At 39.7% G+C, this 17,106-nt stretch overlaps 1 protein-coding gene across 1 annotated transcript in view; it reads right to left on the bottom strand.

The window, feature by feature from the left end:
- Positions 1 to 12,787: 12,787 nt before the first annotated feature.
- The window catches only part of LOC136864162 (uncharacterized), a 1,211,188-nt gene continuing 1,206,869 nt past the window's right edge, over positions 12,788 to 17,106 (bottom strand). The window contains exon 10 of the mRNA XM_067140810.2: positions 12,788 to 13,631. Within this exon, the coding sequence (XP_066996911.2) occupies positions 13,422 to 13,631 (210 nt within the window). The 3' untranslated portion in view covers positions 12,788 to 13,421. The remainder of the gene's footprint in view (positions 13,632 to 17,106) is intronic.

Here is a 17,106-nt window from a genome sequence, read left to right on the forward strand (position 1 = left end):
GGTTCGAATCCCACTGTCGGCAGCCCTTAAGATGGTTTTCCGTGGTTTCCCATTTTCGCACCATGCAAATGCTGGGACTGTACGTTAATTAAGGCTACAGTCACTTCCAACTCCTGTCCCATCGTCGCCATAAGACCTATCTGTGTCGGTGCGACGTAAAACCACTAGCAAAAAAAAAAAAAAGAAATACAACACTATAGGTTGAACTTACTACTAGCTTAACATTACAAGTGATAATAAAGTAAAGTTAAAAACATTGGTAATTACCCAACAACAACAACAACAACAACTGCAACAACATGAGTACAAGAAGCAATTCCCTGGAAATAGAATACCACAAGAAAAAGTACTAGTTTCACAATCTAAACCAAGCAGGAAATCACAAAATCAGTGTCCGTAATTTACACCTTTTACTTTTTACTTCATAACCCCCCCCCAAACAAACCCATGGCACTACAGCCCTTAAAAGGCCTTGGCCTACCAAGCGACCGCTGCTCAGCCCGAAGGCCTGCAGATTACGAGGTGTAGTGTGGTCAGCACGACGAATCCTCTCGGCCGTTATTCTTGGCTTTCTAGCCCCGGGCCGCTATCTCACTGTCAGATAGCTTCTCAATTCTAATCACGTAGGCGAACCCGGGGCCTCCGGTTAAGAGGCAGGTACGCTACCCCAACACCACGGGGCACGCACTTTTTACATTACGCTAGCACTAATGGTCTTCTTAAATGACTTGATACCGGAAGGGAATCTATCAACGACTGCTGCAGGTAATTTATTCCAATCCCTTATGGTCCTGTTTACGAAGGAACACTTGCCCACGTCTGCATGCTGGTTTCTGGCCCTAATTTAATGCTTATGATCATTTCTCGATAAGTATGAGGGAGGTTCCAACCTATTCCTAATACTACCCCAGGCGGCCCTTCCCGTATAGCTCTTATAAAGACCACACAGGCGAGCTGTAGTTCTTCTCGATTCAGGACTTTCCCAAACAATGGTATTCCTCCCATTCCCGGTTACGAAACGCATCGCTCTTCTTTCAACTTTTTCTAGGGAATTTATTAAACCCGCCCTGTACGGATCCCAGCACGCAGATCCATATTCGAGAATCGGTCTTACCAAGCTTTACTTTTGGCACCAGAATTAGCTTTCTTGAGATTCCGCTTAATAAAATGTAACGATCTCCTGGATTTCTTAACTCCATTTTCCACCTGCTCAGACGTCCGACGCGTTGGCTGAATGGCTAGCGTACTGACCGTTCGTTCAGAGGGTCTCGGGTTCGATTCCTGGCCGGGTCGGGAATTTTAACCTTCATTGGTAAATTCCAGTGGCCTGGGGGCTGGGTTTTTGTGCTGTCCCCAACTTCCCTGCAACTCACACACCACACATCCTCCACCACAATAACACGCAGTTACCTACACGTGGCAGATGCCGCACACCCTCATCGGAGGGTCTGCCTTACAAGGGCTGCACTCGGCTAGAAATAGCCACACGAAATTAATTAATGAACTTGCTCTGACCAGTTTAAGTATTTTCTATTAGTAACACCTAAGTACTTAAAAACTATCAACTTCAACAACACTCTCCCCTCCAATTTCGTAATCCCCATTTCTTGTCATTTTCTTTTTACTGAAACATAATTTCTCGCTTTTCCGCTGTGGATTTTCATTCTATTTTCACGCGCCCATTTTTCAATCGTATCTAAATCCTGCTGAAGCAATCCTCTGTCTTTATCTCTCGGTATATGACGCAATCATCGGCAAAGGGGCGCACTTCCTATTTTATCGAATTAGGAATATCTGGGAAACTGAGAGGCTACCAGATGACTGGACATCTGCTCTAATCCACCCCGTACACAATAAAGGTGACTTGACTGACATGAACAAGTACAGAGGGATCTCACTGATACCAGTTACCTGCAAGATATTATCTAAGGCCTTATTGAAGAGAGCCGTACCACAATTATATCCACAATTGGGGCAATACCAAGGTGGTTTCAGAAAAAGACGTTCTTGTGCTGAACAGATCCTCAACTTGAAGTCGGTATTAATGCAACTTTAGACCGGCCCCGCGGTGTAGGGGCCAATGCGTCCGCCTGTCACCCGGCGGCCCCGAGTTTGATCCCCGGCAGGGTCAGGCTTTTTTTTACTGTAATGATTAATATCCCTGTCCTGGGGACTGGGTGTTTGCGACGTACTTAATCTTCCTTTCATCACACACAACATTCCACACTACCGCCATTCCAATTACACACAGGTTCATACAATATGGTGCCGGTAGGGGCAAAGGATCCACATGGGTCGACGCCCCGAACAAATAGCATTTGAAAAAAATGCAAGTTTAACTAGTGGGCAAGAATTATGTAGTCACCTTTGCTGTCTTTACGAAAGCATACGACTCAGTAGATAATTCTGCTGGAAATGGGCCTGGACCAGAAGACCCACTGCCTTATCCAAAATACCCTGAGTTATACGCGATCACGAGTGAAGTTCAGAGGAACATTTTCGGAAAGTTATGAAATAAACACAGGAGATAGGGAGACGGACTTTCCCCCTTCTCTTCAACTGTTCATTGGACAAGATCATCAGAGAGTGGCGGAAAGAACTGTAAGAAAAAAGGATACCAAGTGGTATATACCTGGTACACAAACGGAAGGGGCTACTAGTTGACTGTTTGGCGTTCGCAGATGACCAAGGTCATGATCAGTGGTGGCTCGTGGCTGAAAAGTATGGTGAAGAGCTATAACCCGTTCTGTTTCGAGCTACAGATTTAGGAACTACGTGTTGTTTTTTGTTGTTTTGTACTCGTAACTCGTACCTGTGACAGCACGTGACCAAAAATATGTATAGACCGGAGCGCTGTGTAACGTCATAGCGCGGCAACCATGTGGCTGCCTTTGCTCTACAATGCAAAGTAGAGATAAGGTCTGAGCGGGAGACTAACAATTATGGAAGCGAGGCACCCTCGGGAAGAGCTGGACATTTTGTCGTGTTTTCATTTACGATGCACAACTGTTTACTGACGCTAGAAACCGAAAAAATTATACTACCGACTGAAGGAAAAGCCTATTTAAACGTACATTTTCACTGAACTGTACAATATAAAGTCTAGCATTTTCCTTCACGGCATCAGAGTTCGTATTTTGGTTTCTTTCCAAAGTATTAAAATCTAGGTGGCATTTTATATGTTCTGCAGAGTCTGAATGCTTATGTAAAGATCGTGTTATGTTCAAAAGGACTGAAAATCCTTCTTTATTCCAAACGTTATTTTTATTGCTAAAAAGCAAGCAGGGCCAACAAAATTGTAGCACAAATTTGCAGTGGTTCAGTAGGGCGACCAAAAAGTAGAACTTCATTCTGATCTTCGTTTCTCCAACGTGAAAATGGTGTTTCTAATAAAATGCACACTATGTCATAAACAGGATACATGTAAAATAAAACAGCACAACACTGCGAATGAAACATGATGCGTAAGTACTCGTACTTCACACAGGATGACGCAGGGAATACGAAACACTCCGATATTCCGGCAACTTCACTTGCACATTCCGCCATGATGAAATCACGCGGGTGACGTCACGGTTGTCATGGCAACCGTCAAGGCCAAGCGACACTTGGGAGCGTCACTAGCTGCGGAACTATGTCTTACTTTATCGGAATTGTGTGCGAGTGTAGAACTAGTACGAATATAATAAAGTATAGTGTCTGGGTGAAATAACGAGCCCAAATCCACTTCAAGAACAAGAACAAGCTGCGGAACTCTCGTCTTCACTCAATCTCACGCGCCGTACTGTGGGTGGCTGACAGCCGGCGCTATCGTGAGTTCCCCTGGTTCTATCAAGTGAAGCGAGCTATTGGTGCTCCAAATGCCGTAAAAAAAATTTTCTATCCGTAAAAACCAACACATGTCATAAGATAAAAAATTTCATTCTGGTAAAAATAAATGGTGAAGTGGCTCTTAAGGGCTTAACGTTTTTAATAATCCCTGTAGTTGGTTCCATCACTTTCTAATTCATTTTTCCTACACAGCTCAAATTATTTTTTTAAATCATGCTTCCTGTCATTCGTATTACCTTTCCAATTGACATTTTTAAAAATTGATATCACCGGGTACACTCGCGTTCCTTTGTGTGTACCTTATTCTTATCATATGCTTCCACATCAACGTCGGTGCCACCCTTTCCAGGTCTGTACACCACATCAAGTTGCCTATTATCATTAGAGATGAGCCTTACACCTACCCCACTCATTCCATTGTCATCCTGTCTCTACGATAAACACGCAATTGATAAAAACATAATTCCACAGTAGCAATTACATACCTTACAACATGCTCATAAATATCCGAACACAATGAGACAGTTCTGATTTTCACGGGATATCCTATTAGTGCTGTTTAAAGGAAATTATTAAGTTTAAGTCAGTAGATGTTCTATTGGTCCTGGGTTTGTACAAAAAATCGTGCTTTGCATGGTCACCGATAAAACAAATATTAAACTGATGTCCTGAAAAATAGACATCCTCATATCTAAATTAAATCATCGGGTTATACTTCTTTACCTGTCGTTTGGTCATGTCTCATACAGTCACTATGCATAAAAAATCGGCCACTCTAGCGGGCCACTGCAGAAATGGATTGTTCTTATCCTGTAAAAAATATGCTTGCTCACCATTGGACGCCGTCTAGTGTTCTCTTCGTGAAATGAGTTGACTCGGAAGAAACAGTGTTCTACTGATCTGAGAACGTCATTGCCATAAAATAAACGTGTAATGGTGGTACGAATACACTAGTGATTATTTACGTGCATGCTCAATTAATAGTTGTTCTTGGTGCCTTCAGTGATACAAGAAGGAAGCACATTTTAATTTTTTTTTTACTATTTGCCTTACGATGCAGCGACACAGTTAAGTCGCATGGTGATGATGCGATAGCAAGGAGCTTGCGTGGGAAGGAAGTGACCGTGGCCTTGTATAAGGTACAACCCAGAACTTGTCTGGTGTGAAAATGGGAAACCACGGGAAACCATCTTCAAGGCTGCCGACAGTAGAATTCGAATTCACTATCTCCCGAATGCAAGCTGACCTGAAGTAAAATTGATCGAATTCACAGCAGGAAATCCTTCGGACGGAGAGGGGGTTAGCGGCTGATGTTGGGTTCATCGTGAAGACAATGCGTAAACTGACCACCAATGGACTTCTACTGCAGTCACTCAAAGTCCTTTCTGGAGATTGTGTAGACTCATAACGTTCATATCCATCTACGGCCGTACAATAGAAGACAAACAATCCAATCAGCTCAAGTGGGCTATGGTGCTAATGATTATCACAGAATTAGACGTGGAAGACATTGGCATTGTGAAAAGGTGACAAAAGAGGGCTGCGATGAATAAGATGAAGAAACGTTGACCCATCAACGCAAAACGTGAATCTCAATCATCCCTCCTTCAAAATCCAACCACTATCGTGAAGAAAGATCATTTTCATGAATTCCAGCTATAATATCAGACGAGGATGTGAAGTAAAATGCATATTGTGGTATGCAAAATCTCAGGATCTTCAAATACCAACTTTATATGACACAACATTCCAACAACCATGAATGTGCACTTCCATCTACATTTCGAGAATTCAGTGAAGCTCTCAACTGACTGAAGGCCACAAAGGCTTTTGAGTCAGACAACACACCTCCGCTGCCTATTCAGTGTGGAATATTACATGGTTTACAATTCTCCTTTTAATCCAGGAAACCGAAAAACTGAATTGCCACTATAATCACATGGGATCATTCATAGAAGTTATGTTTAAATGCATACAGTAATACTAAGGTGTAAAATTGTATGTAACATACGCAGATTTTATTATGTACAGTAATGTATACTTAATCAACAGACACTTCTGTGTATGTTGGGCTTGCTTTAGCACAATCTGCCATCAGCAACAATTTGTTGGATAATAAATAATAATAATAATAATAATAATAATAATAATAATAATAATAATAATAATAATAATAATAATAATAATAATAATAATTGTACCGGGTTGTACACCTCAACCCCGTGCATTTAAATGAAGCGCCTTCAAGAACGCTATGTAACACATGAAGTTTACAACATGTACTTCAAGAAGTTGGGACTTTTCACCATAGAATTCTCTATTTAAGAACTGACGTCATGCACTCTGGTGTAATGTGGAAGAACTAGAAATTTAAGGAAATGTTGTGCTTATAGCTTTTCTGAAGTGAATTGACCTTCTTTGTTAATGACACTTCAAGGTTTGCAACACTTCTTACTGATCCCGCCAACTTCGGATTCTGGCCAATCAGAAATTTTGTGTATTTAATTTTCAGCCAGTTATAGGCTTCTTGTAACTTTTTGACTGTCCAATAAAAATGAGCGGGTGTGTCTGATCTTAGCCCATAGCCTTCTCGATCCTTCCTCTCGGGTATAAAAGCTGACGCTTTTTCGAGTTAACTTGTATTGATCGTCGCGTTACTGAGTGTGTGTGTTAAGAGAGGAGGCGAGGGTCTCATTCTTCGGCGAGCAGAACATCAGCTAAGGTAATGGCCACCATTTTTCTATCTCAGTAGTTATCTCTGCAAGCTGACTCCATGGGAAAGTTACAATCTTTAACTGTGTAACAGTCAATTTCCTAAAATATAAATTTTCTTCCTTCTCATGTAAAAGTTCAAGTAAGTCAAAAGTACTTAAACTGAAAACCGGGGATAGAGAGTGCGTTACCCTCTCGAGTTCCCCTTCAATTAGTAGTGAGGTGACTATGTTTTTGCAGCCGTTTTCTATCTGTAGCCTTGTATCTTAAATTTCCTCTATCTAGTCACCTCAGTAGTTTAGGATTAGCCTCTCTATCATCGGAGCGCAAATGTCCGCATCCATACATTTTGATTTTTGGGCCAATAATTTAACCTGTACTTTTCCACGAAGGCCCGCTAGAATGGGTACTCGATACCGCTGTGTAAAATTAAAAAGCAATGGTCTTGTAAATTGTAGGTTGTGCCCAGAGAGGCCTAAAAGTGTAATTTTATTGAGCAAAGACGCTCTATTCCGAATTGTAAAAGGTAATGGTTGCCTTGAGTAGACTGTAAGGGTTTGGGACCTTAGTCTCCTTGGTTGAATGATAGAGCATAGAGGCTCTTTTCTTGTAATGTAAAATATATTTGTGTGAATATCGAATGGTGCCTTTGGAAGGCCATAACTTATAACATTTGGAGCAAATTGATCTTGAAAATTGTGATTTAAATTTCATGTTAAACAAATGGGGAGATTTGTCACCTTGCCTACCTAACTAAACGCAACAGTAGTGATGTTGGGACCTCGTGAATAGGGAGCTGGAAGCTCGGATTTTGTAACTAAACTTTTCTAGGTTTTTCTGTTTTCTATTTTGTTCAAAAATACCTCTGTACCTGAAATCTTGCTGTTTGTTAAAATGTAATATCTGAAAAGAAATATAACCTTTATTTTAAAGTTTTAAATTAATCTTTGACTATCGTAGACAGACCCAGTCAAACCAGCACCTTGTTTCATCTCTCTGTGATCCACGAAAACCCGGTAAAAAATAATTGTGTGGCCTAAGCTACCCTGGTCAAGCATTTTAATTTGACGCCATCTGGCTGCCAGCTCGTCAATTTCGACGTTCCTTTTTTACTCTAGAGCTACTAGATGACAGAGTAAACCGAATGTCCCTTGGGCGTCTATGACTGAGTTTCTTTAAATTTTGTCCGCTGAATACCAACTGTGTCACCACAGATCTTTTACATGCCAACATCGTATGACATGAAGTGTCGAATGGACTTTTTTCTGCCCTTTAAAATTCCGACTACCTCTGCCGGGTTTGAAACCGCTTTCTTGTCATCCGGAGGCCGAAACTCTACGAGTGCTCTTCCTGATCGTTAACAATACATGACATGCCTTGATACTCACAGAACTTCGTGTTCTACCTCTGAATTATTATTATTATTATTATTATTATTATTATATCGATTTTGGCCAGCTGTGGACCACGTAAATAACTCCTCATGATTTAAACTTTCTTTGGCGCCAGTACTCCTTCATCCTCCTGCTTGCTGCTTCTTTTCTTTCAGCCGTCCATTGTTGTTTCTTCTTGGTCGCTGTTTCCGGCTCTAGGAAACCCTTAAATGTGTGTAACTTGTTTCTGAAGGTGGTTCTATTGTGGATGTCTTGATGTGTGATGTTCATTTCTTGCAAATCCTTCTTCGTGTTAACAAACCATTTTTCATAAGAGCTGCCTTTCCTATTGGGCTTATTGAAGTGGTTAAAGATTTTCTTGGCAAGTCTGTTATCAGGCATTCTTGAAATATGTCCAAAAAATTTAACTCTTCGCTTTCGAATGACATCTGAAATCCTACTGCATGTTTTATATATTTCTTTGTTACTGCGTAATCGATATGTGTCCGTACATTTCTTTGGACCGAGGATTTTTCTTAGAATCTTTCTTTCCTTCTTCTCGATTTCTTCAATGTCTTTCCTGGTTGTTAATCCCAGGCATTCTGAAGCATATAAGCACTCTGGTTGAATTACTGCCTGATAGTGGCGTAGTTTTGTCCTAATAGAGATCGCTTTCTTGTTATATGTGTTTTTTGTAAGGTGGAATGCAAGCTCCATTTTTCTGGCTCTCTCGCAGTTTGCTTCTTTATCAAGCCCATTAGGTTGTATAATCTCACCAAGGTATTTGAATTTAACAACTTTATCTATCTTATCATTGTTTGTTGTTACTATGTATCTTGGGGCTTCTTTAATGTTGGTCATGAAATGTGTCTTTTCAAATGATATCTGCAGACCAGTTTTCATTGCTACCTCTTTTAAAGTGTTAACTTGTATTATCGCCGATTCAATATTTTCTGATAACAGTACAAGATCGTCAGCAAATGCTAAGCAGTTGATAGTGATGTTCTCTTTCTTGTATCCTATCCTTATTTGGTCTTTAATGCCTTTTTCTGCGAGTTCTTTTTCCCATTCTTTGATGACTTTATCCAGGACACAATTGAACAGCAGTGGGGATAGGCAATCTCCTTGCCTTACACCTGTCTTGATTTCAAAGGGTTCAGATATCTCTCCCATAAACTTAACCTTTGAATATGTGTTTGTTAAGGTCTCCTTTATTAGTTGTAATGTCTTGTTATCTGTACCCATTTCTCTAAGGATGTTAAACAATGTGCTCCTATCAACTGAATCATATGCTTTTTGAAAGTCAACAAAAACTGCTACATACTTCTTGCCCCTGGCAACTCTGTCCTTCAGTATTGTCTTAAGGTTCCAAATTTGTTCCATACATGATCGTCCCTTCCGAAAGCCTCCCTGGTATTCGCCAATTTTGTGTTCAACTTGTTGTTCTAACCTTGATAGCAATGCCATAGATAGTATCTTGTATGTCTCTTGAAGGAGTGAGATGCCTCTGTAATTGCTGACATCTGTTCTGTCCCCTTTCTTGTGTAGTGGGTGTATTAAGGCTAATTTCCAATCATCAGGAATCTTACAAGTGTTCCAGATTTCTTGCATTAACTGGCATAGGTTCTTGATCATTTGGGGGCTCACATGCTTCCATAGTTCACTCGTTATTGAGTCTTCACCAGCTGCTTTGTTGTTCTTAAGCTTCTTGATTAGATTTGTGATTTCTGTTTCATCTGGCGGTGTGGAGTCTGGGTTCTGTTGAGTATGTTCTGTGGCGAGCTTCTCCTCTGGAACTGGGCAGTTAAGTAGCTGTTTAAAGTATTCTGCTAACAGTTGGCAATTTTCTTCATTGTTTGTTGCGATGGTGCCATCCTCTTTCTTGAAACACAAGCTCGGTGGTTGGTATTTAGAAAGACTCCTCTTAAATGTCTTGTAAAAGTCCCTCGTGTTATTCTTTTGGACGTTTTGTTCTATTGCAGCCAGTTGTTCTTTCGCAAATTTTCTTTTTTCTCCTCTTATGATTTTTGCTGTTGATTTTCTTTGTTCTTTGAAGCTGTTGTAATCTTCCTCTTTCTTTGATGAGTACCACTTCTTCCATCTTTGTAGTCTGAGTGATATTGCCTGTTCACATCTTTCATTCCACCATGGATGTTTTCGTGTTTTATTGAGTAATGCTGTTTCTTTGGCTGCTCCTATCATGGTCTGCTGCATTTGCTTCCATTCAGTTGTTTCAATGTTCGTCAGTTCTTGGTACTTGTTGCTGTTCTGTTTCAGCTTTTGAGCGTCGAATCTTAGTACTCTGTTGTTTGTGCGTTTCTTCTTGCTGCTGGGAATAAACTTTATCTTGATGATTGTTAAATAGTGATCTGTGTCTATGTTGGCTCCTTTCTTAACTTTAACATTCATGATTTCTTTTTGACTTCTATGGGAGATTGCAACGTGATCAATTTGATATTCTCCTAATAGTTTGTTTGGTGATGCCCACGTCGTTTGTTTCCTAGGAAGCTTCTTGAAATGAATGGACATCAGTTTCAAATTAAAGTTCCTACAGAACTCTATAAGTCTTTGCCCATTTCTGTTGGTTCTTCTATGAGCTGGGAAATCCCCCACTATTCTCTTGTAGACTTTTTCTCGTCCTACCTGTGCGTTGAAATCCCCAGGTAGTATTTTCACATGATTATCAGGAATTTCTGATGTCACCAATTCTAATTCTTCCCAAAAATCATCTACCTTTTGTGGGTTAGTTCGATTGTCGTCATTAATTGGCGCATGAGCATTAATGAGGGTGTATATTTTCTTTGCACACTTAATGGTTAGTAGTGAGAGCCTTCCATTTGGAGACTGGAAGTCTATAACCGAATTTAGAATCTTTTTATTGATTACAAATGCTGTTCCTAAGTGTGGCATATTATTCATGATCCTTATGCCAACCTTGCCTTTCAGGATTCTATAGTTGCTTGATTCCATCGCGATGTCATCCATGAATCTTGTTTCTTGAAGTGCCATGATCAGAATATTTTGCTGGTCCATTACGTCTGTAAGTTGTTTAAGTTTTCCTGTTTTTAGGAGTGAATTTATGTTCAGCGTGCCAAAAAAGTGTTTCCGTTTAGGTTTTAATTTTGTTGTGTTCAGTCTGGATGTGTCTGATGGCAATGGGTTTCCTAGATGCTCCGACTCATCTATGCATGGTGGTTTGGGCTCTCCAGAATCCGATGGCCCAAATGCACTGCTTGTAGCAGTGGTGGATTTCCTCTTGAGGCTGCCACCTGGAGTAGTTTCCGTAAGAAATGTTTCCATCATGCGAGTTAATGGGAGTTGTTGGGGGAGCCGACCAGGGTCAGCTCATGATACCACTAAAGTTGTAAGCCTTAGGGTTGCTCCTTTCCAGCAGATGTATCTGGATTGTAGCTCAACTGTCGGGGATAGATTATTCTTCACTTTCAACACCATTGAGGTTATTGAGGGTATTCTATTTCTGTGAAAGCTGTTGATCGCCTTCTTCGTCTGTAACCCAGACAGGGGCCCTTACAGGGTGCTATCATCCGGAGCCAGATGAACCCTGGTTTTTTTACGAGGTGTTACTCCTCCCCCTCCTCCTTCCTCATCACTTGCGAGATGAAGCCCCGGGCTTGGGACCGGCACTGGCGGATATTATTATTATTATTATTATTATTATTATTATTATTATTATTATTATTATTATTATTATTATTAAATTTATGAAAGGTTACGTCAGTTATATCATGGAGTGAACTTAATCACTCAAATATAATGGCGAGTCCTCTTCTTCTCAGCTGTTACCAGACACATGCTCGGCTCGATGGCTAAATGGTTAGCGTGCTGGCCTTTGGTCACAGGGGTCCCGAGTTCTATTCCCGGCAGAGTCGGGAATTTTAACCAACACTGGTTAATTTCGCTGGCACGTGGGCTGGGTGTATGTGTCGTCTTCATCATCATTTCATCCTCATCACGACGCGCAGGTCGCCTACGGGAGTCAAATCAAAAGACCTGCATCTGGCGAGCCGAACTTGTCCTCGGACACTTCCGGCACTAAAAGCCATACGCCATTTAATTTTCACCAGACACATGACACTGTAGCTTCGAGATATCGTCACAAGCTTCTGACTAAAATGAAGTGTTTGGAATACTGCTCCGTACAAATGACTTGTAGTTGACTGTCCTCGAAAAACTTAAGGTTGTAAGTGTACGAAGAATACCTCCCACCTACCCATTTTGAAAGCAGAAAATATGGGTAGAAGACCAGTTGGTAGGATATTAAACATTCCTTACTCGGAGATTTATTTTTAAGGCAAATTTTTTTTACATTATTGTCCTGTTCGGAATCTAGAACTATTATGAAATTCGTTTCTAGATAATGTTTGTGTAACAAACTATTTGTCGTAATAAGTTTATAATCATGTTTTTTTACAACTGTTTTGAAGAAGTGCTCTTCCTGATCGTTACGCAATAATTTACGTGACTTGATACTTGATATTTCTGAGCGAGCGTATCTACGTCCGAAAGAATGAGCCTCGCTACTCCTGTTATGCAATGGTGAAAGAAGCAGAAGGAAGCTTTGCTCCATACTTTCACTTACCTTACGAACATTTTTGTTCGATGAGTGTAGGAAAGTGTTTCAAACAAGTCCCCATAATCAGAACATTGCCACTGGAATTGCAGTAACTCTGCACATTATTCTAAGTAGCTACTTCAAGGAGTAAGTGTTATTATCCCACTTAGGGAAGAGGAGAAAAGGAAAGGAAAGAAACAGAATGATCATTAGAGCAAATTGCCACCCTTATTTTATTGTTTTTATACAGAGCGTACATTTAATCATTTAGTTAGAACGCCAATTGTATACGTGTTGCTTTTTTCTTTACATGATCATTTACCAATAAGCATCATGTTGAGTTGTTGCTAGAGCACGTTTGATAATTGACACACTTAAAGTCACATGATCCAACACCTGTCACACACACATATGTTCATTTGGTTAACCTATTATCACGGTTTTGGCCCCTGATTTACATCAGTACAGTTTATGCCTTCACTTTTTTAATTCATATTTGATTTAAAAGAGCATATTATGGTTGAAATACTACCAGCCAAAATGTCTCCACAAGGAAAAATATGGTGCACAAATATGTCCACATAAAGGCCATTGCACAGCGTCTCCTGCACAGACATTAAGAATTCAGGTGGAGTCACTTTATTTATATGTCCAGAACAGGTATGAAGGAACATGTCCAAAGAAAGAAATGAACTCTGCCAACATTTGCCATAATGATCTATAAAGTTTAGCTATTTGTTACAGACAGAAAGGGAATGTTCATTGAATATAAGATAACTCCATCAGGAACAAAATATGAGTACTATATCCATGGAAATATAATTTTGATTTCCCTTTTAATTTTGGGGCCAAATTTTCTTGTTGTCGTCGACGAACCCGCATCATTTGATCTTATAACATTACCCTGTGTGAACATGAAATTTTGGGCTTATTCATACGCAGCTTTCCGGGCCAGGTATTGTATCCGAGATGATGTGTTCTTTCCGCAGAGAACCGTTCAGAGTGTAGGCAGTGCTGGGAGCGCTTGAAGGTGCCTTGTCTGCTACAGATGTTGCCACAGGTCTGCTCCTGCTGGGAAGAAGAGGTGGTGGGGATCCTGGAGGACTTGGTGGGTATTCAGGTGACTTCAGACCCGACGACATCTAAAAGAAAGGAAAGGAGCATGTTACCATTTTTATACAGCATTTCTGTACAGATTTCTCCACTTCGTAACCGTATATACTTAAAAAAAGTTTTAAAATACAAGTTACATTTCTATACCAAAATAGTATCCCATGATTCAAATAACGAATAGCTTTCTTAAAAGTTCCAGTACGTAAACAGATATAATGTGTTCTCTGGAGTCCTCTTGAGGAGAAAATACCTGTGATAGTCATTCCTAGGACAAGAAGATAGAATAACTTTCCTTTAAGTCAGAAGGCTAACCTTTAACATGTAGAACACCACTTGAGCATGAATAATACACGAGCGAAAACTGCAGATGTTCTGGTAGAATATAGAGGAGTTCGGATTCGGAAATTATTGGGAGAAGGACTTCGAGAGTGTTCAGATATTGTTGTGTAAGCAATTATTATATGATTTAAGGATATTTATAATCAAATATTTTCCTACAAAGTGAACTTTGTTCAACATACGACCACCTATTCAATACTACAGTCAACTATTCAGTTGTAATGAGTAGTCATTTAATGAAAATTTGTCAATACGGAACAAAAAATGAAATTAATTTGTTGTAACGACCTCGGGATATTCAAAGGCAGTAGTTAGTGCCCGAATGCAGGAGCAGGGTTGCCCTCCCAGAATCCAATGGGGTAAGTCATGGTGTGAACATAACTATTGCGAATGTTAGTAGAAGAGGAACCCGAGGTCAAATTTGGCGGATGATGTGAACCTATAAAAAAAGGATAGTACGGGGAAAAGGATGCAGTAAGATGGCTTCTCTATGGTGATAATAGGGAAGAATTTCATTTACCGAGATCTTGTAAAGAAAATCTACCGATTAGAAGGAAATTTGTGAAGTGTAATGGACGACACGTGTTATTTCAGGATGAGAATTGTTATAGAATCATCAGAATGATAAACAAAAAATGGACTGAGCATAGTAATCTCAGTAAGTTACCATTAGTAATTTAGTATACACAAGAAAATTGTAAAATCATGAAATACATGCAGGGCAGACTAAGGCTAAATAGTTAGGTATGGGCTATAAATCTGTTATTCATACTACAAGGAAGAACGGAATAGCAGTGGTAATTAGAATATAGATTATTAGTGTTGTTTTCAATGTTTTAGTTATTATTATTATTATTCCTAATGTAATTACCAGGTGTATGCAAGTCTTTGCCGGGTTTTGTGGTAAAGAAAACACGTAATTTTGTAGGGAAATTCATCTTTTGTTTATTCAAAATATTGGCAATCAGCTTCTACACACTTCGACAGTCTTTCAGGTAAGTTATGAATACCATGCCAGAAAAACTGCTTGTCTTTTGCGGCAAACCATTCGTCCAGCTATTTTAAAACTTCGTCGAAATTGCTGAAGTGCTGTTCTGCGAGCGCGTACCCCATTGATGCGAAGAGGTAATAGATGGCGCCAGGTCGGGGCAGTACGGCGTGTGCGGCAGGATGTCACATCGAAGTGATTTCAAGGTGTCTTTCACTGGTTTGCTGTCTGAGACGGCGCATAGTTTGTAACAAAATCACTTTGCCATATCTTATGTCTCATTGCGGTCGTCTTTCGATCAATGCGTGATTTAAATTAATAATTTGTTGGCGATAGCGCTGTGAATTAACGGTTTCGCCGGGCTTCAAGGGTTCATAATACACAATACTGCTCTGGTGCCACCAGATACAAAGCATTGAAATCTCCACGATTAAATGGTCAAAAACATGTCTTACATGTTCTAATCAAAGGAGCGTGTTCACCGTTTGTTTCTACCAGCAAACGACGATTTTCCATGGCATTCTCCTTTTGATCAAATAAGAAAAGCAATGTGTGCCACAATTGTTTTTTTTCAGGCACTAACATCGACATGATCACTGAACGATACAACACAGACGCTAGTGTTTGGCGGACTCAACTTGGATGTGTTGGTAGACGAACAAACTGACGTATGTTGACGTATGTGTCAAATTCATACGCTGCGTACTGTTCGCTGGCGCCATCTCTGAGTGGTACCGGGAAAGACTTATTCATACACCTTGTTAAATTGCACGTGAAATGTTTAAGGACCCGACAGGTAGAATGTTCTTTCCTCAGCTGCTGGAGTTCCGTAACTGTAGGTTGAGACCATTCATTCATAACGTCTGTTATAAATTGAGGATACTTCAGTACAAAATTTGTGTCATCAATAAATACAGTAAATAAAAATGAATACTGTTAGTGTATGCAGAAATAGTTTAAGTTTATAACCAAACGAATTCAGAAACTTAAAGAAATGTCAATACTATAGACAGCACACTGAGGTAATATAAACTCTCGAAGTAACCAAACAAGGAAGGTTATTCCAACAGCCAAATGTAGGAACGGAAAGGACAACATTGACTCTATGATTTACTATACATTACATCAGTATACTACATTAAAATAGTTGTCTTATTTGTATTCATGTGACAGATATTTTTATTGCGCAAATTTCCAATAAAATGAAATTATACTTTGGGTTATAAAGAAACAAACAAACTGATTCTACCTGTTCCATATGGTAAAATATTTAATCAAGGAATACAGTAAGATTCATATTTTTGATTGATGACTGTGAGTTCGTTGAAAAGCACTGGGGCAGAATTGCATAAACCCAGTGAATTTGCATTGTAAGGTTTTTATAGAGGAAGACTGAAATTGGACAACATAATATCCGGCAACTGGTGTGATAAGGCACAACAGCAAAACGCCTCCCTTGGCGTCACAGTCAATCTTTGATTGCTTAGTAGCACTTTTCCACGTACACTTCTTGCTCTTTCTACTACTGTGTACATTGTCCTCTTTCAAGTTTGTGTTTCCTTGTATCTGGAAGAGGTCTTCTAGAAATGATCTCCTCGATTACTTCCCACACCTTATTATTGGAGCATAGGTTCTGTGTATCTACGCCAGAGATATTTATTACATTAATCAATCGTCGGTTCAGAACAATAATACTGTAACTAACATTTTTCGTATGTCATATAAAAGCAAATTAAAAGTTTCCGTGTATGCCAGAATTCACCATCACCAAAGAATATTTCTTGGAGATAATGTGACATTTTACTGACTAATTATGAAGATTTGATTTTGAGTTTGATTTTTCTTCATTTATATACATCACGTTACAAACCACAGAAATGCGCAATAGTGAATACTTTCCTCCACGTAGGGATGCTGTCAGAAAATGCATTTTGGCGTAAAACTGTGCTAAGTTCACACAAAGTTCGGAACCCAGGAAATTGGGAAAGAGCCACGAAGAAGTAAAAGAAGAAGAAGAAAAGAAGAAGAAGAAGAAGAGGAGGAAGTATGTTCAAAATGTGCCAGGGAAACGAAAATAATTTAAGTGGTAGAACATTTCTAAGAATCATTAGACATTGTGCAATGGTATTAAAGATGCATTATAAGAAATTTACTTACGTACAGTAACTTAAAAAAAA

Source organism: Anabrus simplex, chromosome 2, assembly GCF_040414725.1.
Source record: "Anabrus simplex isolate iqAnaSimp1 chromosome 2, ASM4041472v1, whole genome shotgun sequence".
Classification (NCBI taxonomy): Eukaryota; Metazoa; Arthropoda; class Insecta; order Orthoptera; family Tettigoniidae; genus Anabrus; species Anabrus simplex.